Source organism: Cynocephalus volans, chromosome 10, assembly GCF_027409185.1.
Source record: "Cynocephalus volans isolate mCynVol1 chromosome 10, mCynVol1.pri, whole genome shotgun sequence".
Taxonomy (NCBI): Eukaryota; Metazoa; Chordata; class Mammalia; order Dermoptera; family Cynocephalidae; genus Cynocephalus; species Cynocephalus volans.
Window position 1 is genome coordinate 36,936,575 of NC_084469.1, and position 20,334 is coordinate 36,956,908.

At 49.5% G+C, this 20,334-nt stretch overlaps 1 protein-coding gene across 1 annotated transcript in view; it reads right to left on the bottom strand.

Moving 5' to 3' along the window:
* Positions 1-10,322: 10,322 nt before the first annotated feature.
* The window catches only part of GAS7 (growth arrest specific 7), a 224,763-nt gene continuing 214,751 nt past the window's right edge, over positions 10,323-20,334 (bottom strand). Inside the window, exons 10-14 of the mRNA XM_063112548.1 lie at positions 18,562-18,690; positions 17,430-17,553; positions 12,731-12,810; positions 11,065-11,163; positions 10,323-10,436 (exon numbers count right to left, since the gene is read on the bottom strand). Of these exons, the coding sequence (XP_062968618.1) occupies positions 10,323-10,436; positions 11,065-11,163; positions 12,731-12,810; positions 17,430-17,553; positions 18,562-18,690 (546 nt within the window). The remainder of the gene's footprint in view (positions 10,437-11,064; positions 11,164-12,730; positions 12,811-17,429; positions 17,554-18,561; positions 18,691-20,334) is intronic.

A 20,334-nucleotide genomic window follows, 5' to 3' on the forward strand; every position in this document is an offset into this window, starting at 1 on the left:
GGGTGAGGGAGAGTGGGCAGAGGCTGGGCAGTCACCGGGTGCGTGGGTGGGATGCACGGGGTCTTCTGGCTGCTGGAGCTCAGTGTCACTGGGAGATGGAGACCGAGATGCTGGAGGATTAGGAGGATTTATGACCAGTTCTTCTCAGCCCTTGGAAAGAGGAGGGGTGGGGGAACTGGGCAGAGGAGGAGCTCCTAGAACCTTTCTGAGATTAAAATAAAGAGCCAAGGGCAGGCGTTGGATTCATCTTGGCCTGCTGGGAAGATGCTGGGAGGATAGGACAGGAGGTCCGAAACTTCCGAGCTGAAGCCTCGGGCCAAGGCCTCCCTCCCCTGCCTGCCCCCAGCTGCAGCCCTCTAAGAGCAATGATGCTCCCTGCCTGTCTCCACCTCTGGGGGTGTCTCAGGGGCAGGGAGGCATCTCATGTGGAGCCTGATAGTGCAATGGTTAGGAGCACCATCTCTGGAGCCAGCCCGGGGTTCACATCCCAGCTTGGCCACTTAACTAGCTGTGTGACCCGAGCTCGTTTCTTAGCCTCTCTCTGCCTGGGATGCGCTTCTCCTAAACCTTTGTTTCAGTCATGTCTTTGCTTAAATGTCAAAGCATTTAACCTTCACAGCAAGGCCTATACTGACCACTGTATTCACAATAGCACCCCCCTACCCCCAACCCCATCAGCACACCCCAAACTCTGCCCTCACTACAATGGAAGCTCCGTGAAGGAACAGATCTTGTCTGCTTTGTTCCTGGCTGTGTCTCCATTGATAGAACAGTCCCTGGCAGATTTGGAGCCTCTGCAAATATTTCTTGAATGAATGGGCAGAACAGCATCTGCCTCACTTTCCTATAAAGCTAAAATGAGTTAATATGCGTGACACACTTACAGGGGAACCTGGCGCATAGTTAGTGCTAAATGCTTATTAGTTTTATTATTCATCAATAACAGGGATCAAAAGAGAAAGTCCTGCAGGGGAGCAGGTCACCTGAGTGGAGCAGGCCCGCCAGGAAAGCATAGGGAGTAGCGGGGCCTGTGTCACACACAAAAGGGGCTGCCAGTGAACGTGGTCATTTGAAAGTGGTCACATGGGATTGTGAGATTTTTTAAAATTATTCAGGAGAAATCCAAAAATCAGAGTTTCAGATGCAATTTCACACTTTTAAACGTTGGCAATTAATTTGAAATTTGAAATTTTAAAAAACGCAGTGTGGGCCAAACACACTACATCTGTGGTTTGGTTTCAGCCGGCAGGTCGTCTGTCTGCAGCCTGGCACGGTGCTGGGAGCTAGTAGGCCCCGATACACGTTTGCTGAGTGAGTGAACGGTAAATGAGTGAGTGGCCGAGACGGGGCTGTGCAAATGAAGGAAGGCTTTGTGTCCTGCAGTTGGCTCGGGTGTGAGCACAGAGCACAGCAAAAACCACAGCGAGCATGCTGTATGCCTGGGTTCTCATCACTAGAGGGAAGGTCGGCAGTGCCCTGGGCTTAGCTGAGCACAGTTCTGGAGAGAACACACCTGCAAGCCCAGCACTGCCACTTGGGATGGGGGAGCTGTCTCTTCTTTGCCCAGGGGTGGGAATTATGAAGAACCACCCCCACAATCTCCAGGAAGGTAAGTCGGAGTCTGTGCACTATTTTCTAACAGGCTAGTGGCCAGAGAAAGCAGGTCCCTGCTGCTGGGAGACAACCACCTGCCAGGCCCACCCCAGTGTTGCTCAGGAAGAATGGAGAAGTCCAGGCACTGCAGTGCTAACGCGCCTCTCCCGGCCACCCTGCCTGCTATGGTTCCACCTTCATGTTACGGGTGTGTGTGTGTGTGTGTGTGTGTGTGTGTGAACTTCCTAGTTTTTTCCATCAGTTGTGATGGATTATTCTTAATAGGAGCTCTCTCTCTTCTTCTTCTAGACTTGCACTATCCTGTCGCAGGCAATTGTTCTCAAGCATTTACAAACAGGACAGTCACTGAACCAACCAACCAACCCACCCACCCACCCCAGGCTGCACACTGGAACTGTGTTCCTTCTAGAGCTCCCTTGCAGCCCTGACACAGCCCTGGGGGGTGGAAGGAAAATGAGGTCAGAGGCCTCGGCCCCTTGCTCTGAGCCACGAGCAGGAGGCAATTAGAGGTGTCTCCTCGGGGCCAGGTCTGTCCACATTGAGAGGCCAATGTTACGGGTGAGAAACGGAGGCTCAAAGTGGCATGTGGCTGGCCCTGGTCACACGACTGCAACATGGCAAAGCCAGGAGGAAAGCCCTGTCTGCCAGGCTCCTGGCTCAGGGTCCTGCTCTCTACTCTATAGGTGCCTCCTTTCCTGGGAAGGACAGAACCGAGGGGGCAAGAGTCTCCATCTCTACAGGTGAGGAGCTGGGTTGCCATGACAATGGAAGAGGCCGTGGGTGAGGGGCCCTAAGGCCCTGGGGTTAAGAGGCTGTGGGTGAGGGGCCCTAAGGCCCTGGGGTTAAGAGGCTGTGGGTGAGGGGCCCTAAGGCCCTGGGGTTAAGTGGGAGGAAGCTAGAGCTCTGTCTTTTCTGTACTTTCCAGGAACAGGGAGGAAGGAGCTGAAACCAGGTTGGAAGCAGCCTGGTACTGTCCACAGTCTCCAGGTCGCTGTGTCTAGGAGGGACCCCGTGGGAGGGGACCGCAGGCAGCTGTGTTGATGCTGCTGAGAGTGAGGGGTCACGGCCTGGAGGTTTGTTTGAAAACCTGCATAAACATCTCCTATCGGGGGGGAGAGCTCATGCTCCTTAGCCAAACAAGTTGTTGGAGATGATGTATTGTGAATAGATTTGTTAAGTCTGAGCCAGGGCCATTGACTCTCCCGGAACCCCGAAGATCGCTGGCCACTGCTGCTGGGGAGAAGCCCTGGTCTCCGGGCAGAGACGCTCAGTCCGTGTGTCTCCCTTGCCTTAAAGAGGCAGAAGCTTCCCAGAGGCTGGACCTGCTGCCCACAAGCAGGAGCTCAGCGGTGGCTGTCACTGGGGTCCAGACCCCACCCCCACCTCTCTACCTCCCCTATGAGCCGAGGCACAAGATGACCAAGTCAGGCATGTACGTGGTTGCCCCCAGTGCCCCCAGAATCAAAGGCTTGAGACGACCAGCAAAGCCCTGCAGCACCAGCCCTTGTCAACCATTTCTGAGCTCACCTGCTCTCCGGCCTGTTACTCTGGCTGTCCCTTCTGCCTGGAACATTCTTCTCCCAGTGAGTGCTGGGCTCCCTCCCAGGTCTTTGATCACAGGCCACCTCCTCAACACGGCCACTCCAACTACTCTATTTTAATACTGCAACTTACCCACCCTCACCCTGGCCCGCTTTTCATTTTCCATAGCACTTAACACCTTCCACACCCACACAATATAATGTAGTTACTAGGTCTCTTGTTTTGCTAGAATGTAAGCTCCAGAGAGCTGAGCTCCTTATCTGCACCTAGAGCAGTGTCTGTCATATAACAGATGCACCCGACTGCTGAATGAATTAATGGATAAATGAGAAAAGAAACAATAGCCTGCAGCCCTGGAGGTGGGAGGAAAAGACAGGGGGTAAAGATCACAGAGACAGGATATCACCAGGGGGTGGGGCCAGGTGCCCTTTGTCCCTCTGGTAAGTCATCAGGAGTTAAGTAGCCTGGGAGGAATGCTGAGACCCTTCATACAAAGGAGAGCGAGGCAGCCCTCCAGGACGGAGGCTTGCCCAGCGGGACCTAGTGTCTCTGGACAGTTTATTTTACATGGGATGAATCTAAGCATCTCAAGTGTACACACCAAGGCGAAGAAGAAAACAAGATAGCATTTGTCTTCCTGAAAACTCTTTATAATAATGCAGGACAATTATACATAGCAAACGCCTTCAAAATTTAAACTCTTTAAACATTTTTCAGCATTAATACACACAAATGCTATTACGGGGGTGTGGGAGGGGATGGGGAGGGGTGGGTTACAGCCTCCATTAGGATCAGAGTTTCAACAGTGTTACTTATAAATTATATTACATCAATTTTATTTACTGATCTAGGCAGCCAGAGGATGGAAGGATATACAATGTGGAGTAAACACATTCATACCGGGGTGAGGGATGCTGGCAGGAGACACGGCTTTTTAACATTAAAAATGTATAAAGTATTTAGCAAAAGTTACAGAAAACAGACCAAACAAGTAAGTTTATTTTGTTAGAGAATCCCACTTTCATAAGGTTTGCTGATGTGCTTGTGTCTGTAAAGGGGATGCCTCTGGTCATCTCCTTCCTAAGGGAAGGGAAGAGATGCAAATTTGGGGCCCCTGTCACCAAGGATGGCAGGTGTCCCTTTGAACATCTGTCCCTGGGTGCATGTAGCTGCCAGGAAGCCAGTCTGCTGCAGATGGTGCTGGAAAAGAAGTGTCCTACCTGACAGAGAGCACACAGAGGTCCCAGCATGGGATGTGACTTAACTTCAGGGTGGGGACCAATGAGGCAGCAGAGCAGGGCCAGTCCTGTACTCTTCCCCCTTGGTCTCCATGTCACATGGTCCCACGAGAGCGCCCCTGGGCCTTGACCCTTCACATAGCAACACTGCAATCCCATTAGGAATTTTCCTCAAACACAAAGGATCCATGTCCCCAAACACCGCACACCAAAAACCATCATCATAACCCCGCCACCCCTGCCAGAGACACCTCCCAACAAAGGCTCCTGACAGAGCTACGCCCCAGCATCTAGAAAGTGAGGGGAAACGGACCATTGGTTTTTGTCCTCTAATTCTCACCTTATCTCACTGCAACAGGAGTCCTTGCCTTCAGGAAAGCCCCAACAGAAAAAAATTCTCTTGCAAGGGAGATAGTGAGAGTCCTCCCATGCAAAACCCAACCCAGAAGAGTCCCAGCAGCAGATATCCTCAGCTCCCCACCTTGGGACCCTGTGGGTTTGGGCTTCCCGGCCCTGATCTTCATCTGGCCTGGATCCAGGGATGTGTCCAGTTCGCTTGCAGAGGGGCCCTGGTTACCTTCTGGGTTCATCTTTCACCAGGCAGGGCATAAACAAGACAGAGCTTGGAGGAGGGTTACCTCGGGGGTCACACCCATGGCCTCACCTGGGCTGGGTTTGGTTCTATCTCTTCCACCATGTGCCACCACCCAGTGGGGTGGTGGCACATGCCAGGCTCAATGTGACCACTAGCTCAGCAAGGCTCCAGCAATGACAAGGACCCAATGGGGGGGTGGCTCCATCCTCACACCTGTCTTAGCTCCTTGGGAGTGGACTCCAAGACACACTATCGAAGATCGGTGGATGAGACCCAAAAGGTAACGACTTAGGCTTTCTCTGGGGAGTCCTAGGAGGAACTACCTCATTCTTAATAGTCCATAAAACTCTTAATTTTAGTTCCATTTGAGTCTAAAGGAAGAAGTACCAGGGTACCTCTCTCTCAGGATTTTAGGCAACTCTTTGCACAATTGTGCAGATGAGACCGAGATGAGGCACGGCCATGTGCAGAGGGTGCAAAATTGGAAACGAGAAGCAGAAAAGATAAATGCAGTAGCTGGAGGCCTGAGATACCAACTAGAACAAATACCCTCAGTCTGCAGATGAAACAACAGCTCCAGGAAAGGGTCAGGATGAGCCCAAGGGTCAGCCCCAGCCTCCTCATCCGTGCTATTTCCATTTGCCTTTCACAGCCCCCAATGCTCAGTACATGCCAAGGACCCTGCGAATTGAAGTGAGGGTCCTAGCAGAGAGCAGATCTGCTGGCTATGAGCCTCAGGCTGCAGTAGAAGTGGGAGGACACTAAGACCCTGCCTGCTCTTTCCCCTCCAATCCCTGGCTGCTTTCTGCACTGTTAAAAACCTAACACGAACCAGAAAGACAAATATGAGCCCTCAGACTATCTGTGGGCACAGCTGGCATTTGGCAAAGTAGATGTGGGAGCCATAGGAAGCAGCAGGCTAGAAGTGGCCATGCAAATAAGCTGAAGACCTGGGCCAGGGACTTCCAGGATAAACAACTCATTTTAAAAATAAGGAAGCAGTGTGGTATGCCCATGCAATGGAATACTACTCAGCAATGAAAAGGGACACACTACTGATACGTACAACATCGGGAGTGACTCAAAAGCACTAAGCCAGGGGAAAGAAGCCAGACTCAAAAGACTACATCAGTGTGACTCTATTTATATGACATTTTAGAAAAGGTAAAACTATAGGGTCAGAAAATCAATCAGGGGTGCCAGGGGAAGGACGTGGGAGGTGAGAATACATGACCAAGGGGCATTTTTTGGATGGAAATGTTGATTTTGGTGGTGGTTACAAGACTCTATGTCAGAATTCACTGAACTGTATACTTCAGAAGAATGAATTTTACTTCAATTATTTTACTGTATCTCAATAAACTTGGAAAAAGGTGGCGGCAGTGGGCCTTGTAGGGGTGAGAAGGACGACAGGCACAGGACAGTGTCTAGGCTAAGCAAGGAGGCTGCTGATCCATAGCCCACTCCGCAGTTGTAGAGTTCTCTACCTACACAACAATGAGCAGGTCTTTAGACTCCTGCTGACACTCTCCTCATCAAGGCTACTTGCAGCTGCAAGTAAAATCACCTAAACAAGCCAAGGTCTTTGATGTCCTTTGAATTTTATGGCTTGAATTTCCAAGAAGGGACTATAGCTCAGCCAAGATTTTTATGCACCCATCCACTAATCAATTGATTTTCACAAAGGGAATAGAAACAAACTCCTGATTTGTGAATTTGTACGGTTTCTGTGTGCTTTGGCTATTAATCAGCCCCAACAAATGGAGAAGTGCCTCCTATAACAGAAATCCTCCTTAGTCAACCAGGTGTCGAGTGGAGGTAGGACGCCCAAGGTGCTGCCACCGACAGAACCTCAGGGCCACAGTCCACGTGGTTCAGTTGGCCTGTGCATTGCAGGACTGATTAAAAGCACTAGAAAAAACAGAAGGTAACAAGTGGCTCGTCCTGGGGGTTGTCATGGCAACCAACTCATTTTGCACACCATCTGTCTTAGAGATTTTTTTTTTTTTTTTAAATCAGGTTTTCACAGACAAAACTTCCATGTATCAGTGTTTCCCAGGTGGGGGCAGGTAGGAGGGGCTGATCTGTCCTCAGAAACTGAACACTGGATGTTCTCAAAAACAGTGCAGATGCACCTACTCTGAATACACCCTGCCAAATCCTTGCATAACCTAAGCACCAAAACGTAAACAATAACAAAATGACGACTTGGGTAGTGTGTTTGCTACTGCAAAGTGCACTTTTAGATTTTCTAGACTTCATCCTACTCTAGATTTCACCTGGGGGGGTGCTTTAAATAGGGTTGGGGTGCCTGGACTGTCAATGCCAGCCCCACTGTTAGTTCATGTGTCATTCACAGCACTCTCTGGCTATCCCCGGGCTTTACTCTTCTTATGTGTAAAGTGAGGAGAATTATTATTTAAAAGTCATGTCTGAAACTGGATCTGGCTATGTGCTATGAGGGCCCAGTGACCAGGTGATTAAAATCTTGTTGCTATCTACCCTCTACCCACTAGGGAATCAGGTTGGGCTGGCTGGTTAGCTCAGTTCATTAGAGCTCAGCCTTATTAACACCAAGGTCATGGGTTCAGATCCCCACACCAGCCAGCCGCCAGAAAACAAAACAAAACTGCCCCTCACTAGGTGAATGCCTCATGGTGGTAGCTGACATTGTAATTTAAGAATCCCAGTGGGTTAAATGTGGAAAGGGTGCAGTGTGCAGTGTTCTTACTCTCCAGAGATCTAAACACCCCTGTCCACATGGGGAATAGAAGGGGCGAGGGAGAGTGCCTGTCTCATACGCAGCTACAGCTCCTCTGCTCAGCACAGTGCCTGGCTTGTCCTGGACATATGCCAAATGCATGAAAGAGCGAGTGAATGAATGAACGCAGATTAATCAGCACAACAGTCAGTACCTCTGAAACCTAAGCTCTGAAGAGTGTACCTGTATGTGAATGCCAAGGTTACCGACCCGCAAGGCCCCTGGGGAACAGATAAGTCTATGTGAAACACGAGATGACAGGCTTCCCTGATGACAGGGCCACCGTTTGTTCTCAGATTGGATTTTCGCACACTGCTTGGACTTAACTAAATGCTTGATGAATGAATGACGGAAGGAAAAAAGAAAAGGAGTATATGAAGAGTCTAAAGAGGAGGTGAGAGGATGAGGGAAGAAGAACGAACTTAGAAAATGGACTGATTGGACCAACCTGGGCTTCCCTGGAAGAGGCGGGAGAGCTCACTCCATCCCAGGGACGAGCAGAGGACATGGGAATCCTCAGATGGGAATGAGGAGACAAAGTCAACGAGCCACACCGCACTCAAAATATCTGTGTTCATAGCAAGGCCATTGGCTCTGAATGTTTGAAAGTCACCCACAAATTAATTCGCTAAGCCACAAAGCAATGATCACTAGCACCCATTTTTAATAAAGAAACCAAGAAATAATCTAAAATTGGTAGCTGGTGTCATGGCTCAACCCCACCAGATTTGGAAGGAGTGGTTCATCATCCACGGACAGATCCCACCAGGTGGCCATCATGTGGTTGGAGGCCCTCGCGCTGGCCTTTTTTTGGTTGGGATGGCTGAACAAGAGAAAAGTGACAGTTTGGTTTGCTTTAGTCTATGAGGCATCTTTCTAATCTAAACAGAGAGCAATTCTCACCTAACAAAAGAGGTGCCAAAAGACTCAAGATCAATAAGTCATCAGTTAACAGCATGTACGACTGAGAGAAAGACCAATGAGTTGTGCTTGTAGAATTCTGCCCTTGTGGGAGATGTACGGATCGAATACAAAGCAATCGACAGGAAAGATTAAGAAAGATGCATTCTCAGGGGTTGGGTCCTGGCTAGACTCTGCCCATCGCTCACTGTGTGCCTTCCCTTAGGTCCCTTCTCTTCTCCTGATCCCTCAGGCTGATTCTCTAAAGTGATGAACATGTTTGCTGTGATAGAGAAAGGGACAAAGTGATGAGGTGAAGCCAACGGCAGCACTGAAAGTTTCCCAGGTCACAGTCAGACCAGGCTTTTCAAGAACCAGAAGATGGAGAGAGGGCAAGGAGGTGCCGGCACCAAGTGAGTCCTCGGCACAGGGCTCTGGAAGGAGCTGGAGGCCAAAGTCACTGCCTGGAAGGTGACAACCCACTGTGGCCATCAGGGAGTCTGTGGTGCCTGTCCAGTGCCCAACAGTGAGAAAGCTGTAGGAGGGACAGCAGTCCCAACCAGGCTGTGCACAAGCAGAAGAAGCTATCTGAGGGATGACAGAGATTTGCCTTGACCTGTCTTCCACTTGGGACTGACCCAGCCCCATTAAAAGCCTATGGTGGGCAACCTGGGAGGGCGGTGGCCAGGGCAGCCCAACAGTGCAGAAGACACCATGGCAGCAGACTCCAGCTGGCCCTTTGTGCCTGGCTGGCCTCCAGGGTGAGCTGGTTCATTTCCATCCCCAAAGTCTTTGAACACTGGTACAGCTGGACAAAGTCTTGATAGCTAACTGTGGAACTTTCTAACTTATGAGATTGGGAAGGAGTGGCAGGGTGGGGCAGGGGCTTCCCCAAGGAAGCCCCAGAGGGGCAGGGGCGCACTGAGATTTCTAGAGGAGACCGCAGATGATGCCTGATCTGAGAAGACACATGATTCAGCGCTCCTATTTGGGGCTAATTTGCCGAATGAGGTAGTTCCGTCCTGACCTCTCCAGGCAGGGCGGTCTGGGAAGAAAGGAGTCAGGCCTCCTCCCAAGATCCCTGGTGATGCAGAGTGGCTGAGAAAAGCGGGAAGGTGGGCTCCAGAATACAGGAGGAAGAAGAGGAGGTGGGGGTGCTGCAGAGGACTGAGGGTGTGGCTGTGAGCCCAGCGGCACCTTCTATCCACCATTCTCATCCTGACACTCGGTTGCAGACAGAGACCTCCCTCCCCTGACTTTCCAAAGCCCTGGATACCAAGGGGACAGCTGGAGAAAGGGCCTTGGGGCTTCCAGGGGCACCAGCGTGTTTTGGCAAGCCCTACAGAGCTCAGCAGGGACCACGAAGTTCCAGCCTCAGTTTGTTCTCAGAGTGGCAAGCACGGCACAGGAGTTGGGGGGCTTCAGCCTTGGAGACAAGGGCAGGGCTGTGGGTCCATCTTCCTGGCCTGGGAATACTGGGCAGCCCCCAGCTGGGCCATCCGAGTTGCCCCTCTGGAGTCACCAGCTCTCTCCCTCTCCTCAGTGGACTAGGAGAGGGGGTGGGAGGACAGCTCCACTCAGCAGTGGGCCCCACAGCGGGAGCCCCACCTCTTCTCCATGGGACCCCCAGCCCCTCTCCGGGGCAGGACTCCCCGGGGCCGCACACACCCGCCTAGATCTCCATGTCAACAGGGCGGATGCTGCCCGTTTTATGCTCTCTGACCCACAGCTCCCTGTCTTTGGCTGGGTCCACTTTTCGAAGCAGTTGATCCACAGGTTCGACTGTCTGCAAGGGATGGAGAAGAGGGGACACTGTCAGAGGTGGTGGGTGAGCGGGGATGTCTCCTTTGTGCCATGCTGCTCGCACCTCAGCGCCTATCTGGAGGGTTCGGGGCCCCAGGGGAGCCCCATTTGAGGGACAGAATGTGCCAAAGGCTGAGAGAGCAGGGAGCCCAGAACTTGTACTGTCCCTGCTACTAGTCTGCAGACCCCAGGCTGAATGAAACAGCAGGATGGCTTTCAAGGCTCATGGTCTGTGACCTCATCCTCCATGTGTCCCCACATTTACCACCAGAGGACAGAACAAAAGGAATGCTAGCTTCAGGTATTCTGAATATTTCTAGAAGTTTTTTTTTTTTTTTTTTTCTTTAAGAAATTCACCAGGGGAGGCAGTAACAACCTCAATCACCAGCCCCCTGTGCATCTACGTCATGCGCTGGGGACGGACTCACATGGACATCCAGGTGATCCTGACAAGTCTGTCCCAAGAGGTTCATCAGTCTGGAGCACCTGCCCACTGCCCACCTTCAGGACAGATTCATTTGCAGCGGCCACTTCGCCTGCCATGGCACAGTACCAGGTGACTCTCCCCTGGGCTCGTGTCCCCCAGGGGCCCTGCTGGGTGGGGCACTCACGCTTTGGTTGAACATGTCTGTCTCATGCCGCAGCTGTGTGTACTGGCACAGATGTTGCCGGATCATCTCCACCCTCTCCACCTCCAGCCGCTCCAGCTCCTGCCGAGGAAGAAAAAACCAGAGACCTCTGAGCACATCCCCTCAACCTGGCACCTTCCCACCAAGTGGCCCCAGCTCACCATTTACCCAAGACACAAGTCTCTGGCTGTGTAGACACAACCCCATCTGACCCTCTGGGGTCCAGAGAAGAGACTGCCCAGTGTCTAGGGCTGAAGGTGATGATAGCGGCAGCTACTATTTTATTCCTGGAAGCTTGCTCTGTCTGGCACCGTGCAAAGAGCTTTATGCGCATTACTCGATGGTCCTCATTATAATCTTAAGAGACGTGTTTTGCTATTATCCCCATCCGCCAAGCAAGGGAACTAGCATTTAGAGAGGTAACATCATTTGCCCAAAGCAACATGGAATTAGGGGAGGAGTACGATTCAAACCAGGGTCTGCTGTGCTCTTAATGGTGATTCTGCACCAGGGCAGCACCAGCTCCAGTACCGGATGGGGTAGAGCAATGGGACCTGTGTGTGAGCTCTCAGTGCTTTGTCCTTGGTTCTCTGCTGGGCAGCCTCCCCTCCTCTGCCCACCCCTAGTACTAGTGACCGCACAGAGAGCAGGCCAGGGGTAGAGATAGGGCTGCAAGTGGAATGACCATTGTCAAACAGATGAGGGGAAAGAGTTTGGTCTGTCCTTTGGTTTCTAGATGGTTGTGCGCCTTTGGAATTTAGGGGATCAGGTTGTTATTCTGTGCACAACTAGGTCATTGCCCAGGTGATTAACTGGACAGGAGGTAAAGCAGGGGGCTTAATTAGGAGATTAGCCAGGAGGAAAACTAGGTCACTGTCCCCCGTGGAGGCCTCTAATCTGCTCTGGTGGGCTGACACCTGGGGACGGCAGCTGGTCAGTCCTGTGCTGGATGGATAGGGGGTGGCTTTGGGCAGTGGGACAAGCAGATGACCACGTGGCACGATGTGTCCCTTCCCAAATGGCCCAGTGGCCCAAGTACTAGCCACACTTCACTATCCCACTTAGACGGGTTCTGACTGATAGGGAAATGCTGCCCCTTTACAAGAAATACTCAGGACAGCATCACCTCTGCTGCCTGTTCCCCACTCCTTGGTCAGAGGCCTCCCTGCCCACTGCCCTGCACAGCTTCCCCAACCCTACCCACTGATATGCCTTGCAAGGATTTCCTATCAAGGACTTGCAACTCACGTGTGTGTGTGTGTGTATGTGTGTGCGTGCGTGCACGTGTATGTGCGTGGGGGGAGAGTCACTCTTCCTATATCTTAGCTGTTTGTCCTAAAGGAGCCACTGTCCACTCAGTTGGAGGAGTTCTCGGTGAACACTGACCCCTCAGGGGGACGGCCCAAGAAAGACATAGCAAGACCCAACCCTTGCCCAAGTTCACACAACTAGGAAAAGTTAGAGCAGGGCTTTGGATCCACGTAGGCTGGATCAAATTGAGGTCCTAATCCTCCCCAACACTGGAGTAGATCTAATGGCCATCTCTATGGTCACCTCTACTCTATCACTCTCGTGCCCACCACCATCCACCCAAGGTTTCCTGTGCACCGTTCCCGAGCCATGTGCCCACACATCCCTACCTACATACCAATGTGGTGGTCACCATCTCTTCAAACCACTTGGACTGGGCCTGGTTGTAGAGGTCCACACAGCGCATGAGGTCGTCTCCTGGAAAACACCAGCAGCTACCATCAGCTCCAGCCTGTCCTTGCCGTGGCTGCCCTCTGCTCTCCCTGGGGTCATGTAGGCCATTGGAAAGTTGGGGAGGGGTGGTGAGAAGGAGGGGAAAGCAGAGCAAAAGAAGGAAGGGGGCAGCCAAGCTCCATGAGAGACCAGCTTCAGAGTGTACACCTGAACTTGACCCTAGTCACCAAGAATTCGGGATGGGTGTGTGTGTGTGTGTGTGTGTGTGTGTGTGTGTGTGTGTGTGTGTGTGTGTGTGTGTGTGTATTCCTAGGACCCCCAACTCTATTATGAGGCCAAAAATGCTTCCTTCTTTAAAGATGGCAGTTTTATTTTACAGTAGAGAGTCCAGATTGGTTAAGACACGTGTCACAAGCAATTTGGTACTAATTAGTTAAGAAAGAAAAATTCGCCAGTCGTGTGTATGTGTGCGCACGTGTGCACACAGCAGATGTCATTCTGAAACACAAAATAACCTGTCTGATGGTTTATGGCTCATTCATTGTGCAGTCACAGTATAAAAACATGCACTGGAGCGCTACACCCCAACATGAGCAGAGTGAAACAGAGAAAGGGTGAGTGGGAGGGAATTAGCTCCTTCTATAGCATTGTATTTCATCAGAGAAGGCTCGAAGCAAACATAACTATTCAATCTTTACGGCTAGTACATTATCTTCTGTTATTGTATGTATGTTTGAAACATTTTGTCAGAAAGAACACAAACTGCAAAGTGATTGTAAACATTATTAAGTATACCAGCAACCTGGAACCTTGCTATATAAAACACAGTCTGCGCACTAGCAGCACTTTACCCAGTGGGAGCTGGCTAGAAATGCAGAAACCCCAGATGTACTCAAGGTCCCCTGAATCACAAACTGCATTTCACAAGATCTTCCAGTGGCACATGCATATGTTGTGGCGGGAGAAATACGGCCCTAGTGCATGGCTTCATCTGAATGTAGCTTCCTGAGCAATGCAGGGCTCCAGCGAGACGGAAGAGCTTGTGAGCCAACCCCAAAGCTAACTGGTTTACACCAGTAATTCTAAAGTCGATTCTAGCAATTCTAGAAGAGAATCTAGTAATTTGAGTAGATTCAAAGTCATTCCCCTAACAACAACACTCTTGTGCACGTGTATTCTGATAGGAAAGTGAACAGAAACGGGAGCGTCTTGACCACGTCACCCACAGCTAGCTCGGTATCCCTGCTCCTCCTGCCCGGGGAACCACACCACTGGCCATGCCACACGCCGGAGAGGTGGCTGCACACAAGAGTGCTGCTCAGTAACGGAGCCCAAATCGAGGGTTTTGCTCATTTTGCTCTTAGTCCAAGACCAGTAAGGGGACCCTTGATCCCAAGAGGCACTGAAATGAAGAGAAGAAAGTGGACCCTGACCTGCAAACGCATTTCCACCAAGAGCTCATGCCTGACCAAAGATGTCAGCATGGTGCCCTGTAAACGAACCCAATGAAACTCCCAGTGCTGTATCTGTTGATTCTGATTTTAAGAACATGCCTTTAGAAACTTCTACAGTACCAGGAAACAGAGCAGGTGAAGGAGGAGGTGTCTTCTCTCTATGGCAGCCCAAGGGTTTGACACTGGACACTTCTGACCAGTACCAGCGAAGAACATGGATTCTGGAACCAGAATGCCTGGGTGGTCATCCTGGCTCCTCTGTTATCTGTGTGATTTTGGACAAGGCAACCTGACTGTACCTCAGTTTCTTCATCTGTAAAATGGGGATAATGTTCTTTCATAAGAGTTGTGTGTAAAGATTAAATATGTCGACATATATAAAGTGCTTACAATGGAGACTGATACAGACAGCCAAATAAGAGAATGAGCTATGGAGGTGGTGATGATAATGATGACAAAAACTGTGAGGATCCAGACGCCCTTCCTTCCAGTAGCCTTGGAGAAGATGAAGGGGAAGGAGGAAAGGAACGGCTGGACCATTTTGCTGGACATAGCAGCAGAGTCTTTGGAATAAAAGAAGACCGAGTCCTGGCTTGGCCACTCCACAGCTGTGGACCTGGGGAGAGTTTCTTCTCCTCTCTGCCATCGGTTTTCTCACTTGTGAAAGGATATAAAAATACCACCTGATGGGGGGACTGTCAGGATTAAAAGGGACAATGCTCTAAGGCACACAGCCTAGTGGCTGGCACACAGTTAAGTGCTCCAAGAAGATAGTATCTTTTACAGTTAGATCAAAGGACGAGTCACTTTTGTCACAAGATAATTCCAAACTAGAGGAATAAGAGACCACATCATATGATGACCATGCAATAAAACTAGAAAAAAAAAAAACTCCAAAAACATCAAGACAAGAAATCATTAGCAACAAAGCCCTTGCTCATAAAAATGTACAGATGTTCCTTGAAACAACTCTTGGTTCCAAAATGAAATCAAAATCCAAATAGCAAAACATCTTAAAAATGGTAGAAATGAAAACACTGTAAGTCAGAACCTGTGCGATATGGTTAGAGCACTGATGTCAGGATAATAAATGTCTGGTGGGTTGAATATTTCATTGCTAAATAAATAACTAAGTAAATAACCCCCTCCCCAATGTAAGGAAACAACCCCCAGGTAATTAAAAAAAAAAAAAAAAAAAAAGATCTTGGAAAGGAAATAGTCTTTCAAAGTCAGTCCCCAAACCTAGACTCCATAAGGGAAAAGATCACTGTACAGAAAATAACAACAAAAAGCAGACAAATGAGCAAAACAAAAAGAAATTACACAGAACATAATTAAAAGATAAATGACAACCTAGGAAGAAATTTGCAATTCAAATGACAAAGAGTTAATCTATCTAATATATGAAAAACCCATGACCAGCCACTCAACAAGAAAATGGGTAGAGGATATGAGTTAATCAGTCTACAGAAAAAAAGCCAAAAGTGATGTATAAGTACATTTTTAAAATACTCAACCTGGTTCATAGAGAAATACAAATTAAAAACAAAATATTAATTTTTCACCAGACACCAATGATTTCAAATCTTCATAACACACAATGTTGATGAGCATTTAGAAAACAGGCATTCATAGATGCTACTACTGGTGTGTACTGTTTCTGAAAAGCAACTTGGAAATATCCACCAAAATAAATGAAACCTTTTGACCCACACCTATAGTCTCTCTATCGGCAGATATGGTCTTGCACACACACGAAGACACCATTTTGGTAAGTCAGCATTGCTGGCACTGGCAAACACTCTGAAACCATCTAAATGTCCTAAAAATCAATTAGGGGAATGGTGAAATTCTGAATACATTCATAAAATTGGATAGAAGTTTGATGTGTGAGAATGGATGGTTGAATAGATTTATAGGTAATGAAATAAAGTTATTTCTAAGATATATTCATTCAAAGAAGTTTAGAAGATAGAATATATGATCCAATTTATATAAATTTAAATACAAAATTATCAAAATTAAAACACTAGGAAGTGCTGGTGATTATTTTTGGTAAGTAATATTTCTTGTCTGCTGATGGTATCAATGTTATTTTTGCAACATAATTTATTTTTTAATAATAAATTAAATTAATTTAAATATGCCTCTTCCCTCTCCCAATAAACAGACCTCCTACTTCTGAATTCGGTAATTTATTATTGTGCATTATAAGGCCTGTAAATTAAATGTTATGCTTATATCACATTATCTTTTATTGAATTATTTCTATCCTGTGTTATTTCAAAATATCTGCAAGGTGACTGCTTCATTTTTTTTTTTTTTGTCTTTTACGTGACCAGTACTCAGCCAGTGAGTGCACCGGCCATTCCTATATAGGATCTGAACCCGCGGTGGGAGCGTCGCCGTGCTCCCAGCACCGCACTCTCCCGAGTGCGCCACGGGCTCGGCCCGTGACTGCTTCATTATATAATGAAATCAATTGCAGCAGTTTCAGCAGAGGTGAAAGGGACCTAGAGACCATCCAAACCCTAAACCTACAGCACACATGTTAATTCCAGAGGTAATATGCATTGTCCTTGCATGTAGTAAAACTTGGCTTCTTTTAGAAATGGTTACCGAGTTTTTCATTGGTTCCAACTGGCCTTTCTTCCCCATCCTTGTGCATTAACTATCTTTTACCAGTAGATGGAAGCAGAAACCCACTCACTGGGAGAATCTTTCACAGAGAATCTGAAATCTGGTTATTTCTTTACATAAAATGTGGGCCTCAGTTCCCGGAGCAGAAGCCCATCCCCACAGGTGACACTCCAGAGCGTCCCTCCCTGGGGAGGTGGGGCAGCGTGAGGAGTGGGTGGGTGGGCTTTGCACTTCTCCTGTGGGCTCCCAGCAGGGACAGGGCCCTGAGCTCCTGGCACATGCAGGAATTAGTCCACCTCCTGTTAAGAGCTCCCAAGCTGGGGCCAGAAGAAGCCAGCACTGGAGAGAGCGTGAGGAGCCCAGTCCCCAACCCCCAGTCTCTTCCTTTGAGATCCCTGGATAGCGGGTAGAGAAGATGGGGTGCTTCCTGGAAGACCAGGGGAAGAAACGTCCCCTCTGCAATTCGCACAGGAGACGCACCCTCCCTGGCCGCCCCATCTCCAGCGCTCTCCTTGTGCTCTGTGGCCCTGTGGGTGCGCGGGTGCTCACCAGCCTGTGTGGACTTTCTCCGCGCCTTCTTGATGTCCTCCTCCGTCTTGTTGCTCAGCTTGATCTCCAGCTGCTGGGTCTTCATCTCCAGGTCTCTCTGTCGCTCTGTGAGCGCCTTCCGGGCCTGGGGGCCAAAGACACGGAGAAGCTGCTCACAGAGCCCCGAGCCATGGGCCTCCTGGGCCACACGGCCAGCCTCCCTTTCCTCTGTGTGGCTTATGCCACAGGGACCGGGGGATCAAGCAGCCAGAGAGGCATCACCCAATGAGTTAGTGACAATGCAGAGGCCTTCTTGTCCCTGCCTTTTCCAATGACATCTGGACCTGGCCTAACCCAATCTCTCAGACCAGGTGTTCGTTGGAGCATGTGCACCTATAGGGGACCCAGGCAGTCCTAAAAGCACAACCTCTCAGGGTTGGAAGGGACCACAGAGGTCACCATGTCTCCTCCCAGTGGTGCATAACAGGCTGGAAGCACCAGCCGCCCCACTCCAGGTTAGATGAGCCACAAGCCAAAAGCCCCCTGCCCTTCATGGCTCCTTGCGGTGGCTCACTCTGCCAGTCACCATCTGTAGCTCCGCAGCCCCCTGGTGGAGCCAGGGTCTAGGGTGCCCGCAGTGGTACATGCCCCTTCTCCTCTCAAAGGCACTGGGTTAGCCCCTAGGAGCGCTTTCTCCCCTCCAGGGCTGGCCATCAGCAGTACTTCCACGGTGCCACCCCCTGCAGCTTTGCCCAGCCTCCGAGCAGAAAGGTGAGCTGCTGGGTATCAGGGAGGGGGGCGATTTAATCAGGAGAGAAGCTGCCAGGTGAGGCCCAGGCACAGAGGCCACATATGGACCAGGCTCAGTGTCCACAAAAACACGGGCTTACCTTGCCTCACGTGCCTGCTATGCCCCCTACTGTGGCCGTGGCCGCAGCCTCCCCTGCTCTCTCACTGGGCCTCTGGGTGGCCACAGGACTGCCACAGGGCAGCAGCTCCTACTGCATGTGCATGAGGCTCAGACTTTCCACGATCCCACCACGTGGAACAAAGGCCTCTGCCTGGGCACACCGAGCCCCTGCTGGCTTCCCAGGCCACCCCCTCCTGGCAGCCCCCACATGCTGGCCCCGGCCGGGTGTCCTGGGCCTCTCACCTTCTCCACCGCAGCGTAGCGGCTGGCGAGCTGCTTGCGCAGGTCAGCAATGTGGTGGTCACACTTTTTCATGTCTTTCTTGAAGTTCTCTCTAAAGTTCATCAGGGGCTTCTCTACCTCGCTGTGAAGCTGTTGAGAAGACAGGACACACACAGGGCCCCAGAGCATTAGCCATGAGCAAGCGGAAGGGGGGCACTAATCACTCCCCCCTGGCAGATAAGGATGGGGCAGTGCCTGGCAGGAAGGTGTGACACAAGCCGTTGCTTATCAGGTTCCAGTTTACACCAGTCACCTTGGCGCGCCAGGCCCCAGCATTCCTATCTATGGGATGAATACGTTAGGCTGGAGCTTTCCTATCCCCCAACTCCCATCCACTAACTTCTTCCTCTAAGTGCCCACAGAGGCTTCTTTTTTTTTAAACTTTCTTATTGTGTATATTTATGGTACACAACATGATGTTCTGAAATATATATGTACAATGGCTAAATCAAACTAATTAACAAATGCATTACCTCACATACTTATTTGTGTTCCACAGCTTCTTGTACGGCTTTGCTCAGGTGTTTCTCTCCCTTACTTTCCAAACTAGGAGCTTTCTAGAGACAGAAACCACGTCACCCACCTGTCTCCCTAAGCACTTAGCACAGTGACTGCTGCTTGCACTCAGTATGTAACTGCCAAACGGATGCCATTTAGTTAAATGATCTCAGGTCAGTTCTATTTATTACACATCAACTACAGGCCAGGTGCTGTACATAAAGAATGTCAATAAATGAAAGAGAAAACAAACAATAAAGAAAATCAATGAAACCAAAAACTGGTTTGTTAAAAAAGATAAATAAAACTGACAAAACTCTAGTTAGACTGATCAAGAAAAAAAGAGAGACGCAAATCACCAATCTCGGCAGTAAAAGAGGAGACATCACTACCAATCTTACAGGCATTAAAAGGACAATAGGAGATTATGAACAACTTTATGCCAATTAGACAAAATGGACAAATCCTGTGAAAGATGCAAATTACTGAAACTGACTCAAGAAGTAGTAGAAAATCTGAATAACCCTGTATCTATTTTAAAAACTGATTTTGTAGTTAAAAGCGTTCGCACCAAAAAAATTCTAGGCCCTGATTATTTTTCTGGTAAATTACATCAAATACTTAAGGAGGAAATAATACCAATCCTACACAGGCTCTTTCAGCTAAAGGAGAGAACATACCCTGACTCATTTCATTACAGTGATACCAAAACTGAACAAAGACATTACGATAAAAGAAAACTAGAGACAACTGTCCCTCAGGGATGATGTGGGTATGGTCTAAACCTTGAGGAATTCATGGTGGGAACTGCTGGAGGCTGTTGGAACCTCACAAGGGCCAACTCTCCTGGTCTGTACCCATGGAGAATCTGCTCAGCTCTCTGGCTGATGTGGACCCAGGCACACTGCTCATGCCCACCAAAGAGGACTGCTTTGAAAGGAGTCAGGTGACATCAGGTTCCCAAGTTATTTCCTTCTCTTTTATTCCTTCTCTCTTTCCCACCCCACCCCTTTTTTAAGGAGAACTTTTTCTTAAAACTTTTCTTTCTTTTTTTTCAGGGGGAAGGGTATGCGTGAGCATGAGATTTATTTTGATAAGAAAACAGATCAATGCACCCCTGCTCTGGTCAGAGCCAGGGGGGCTGCCTAGCACCTCTGACTCAGCCTCCCAGAGACACCCTTCCCCTTCAGACCACAGCCCCACTGACCTGGCCTCCCAGGGACCCCCAACTCAGCC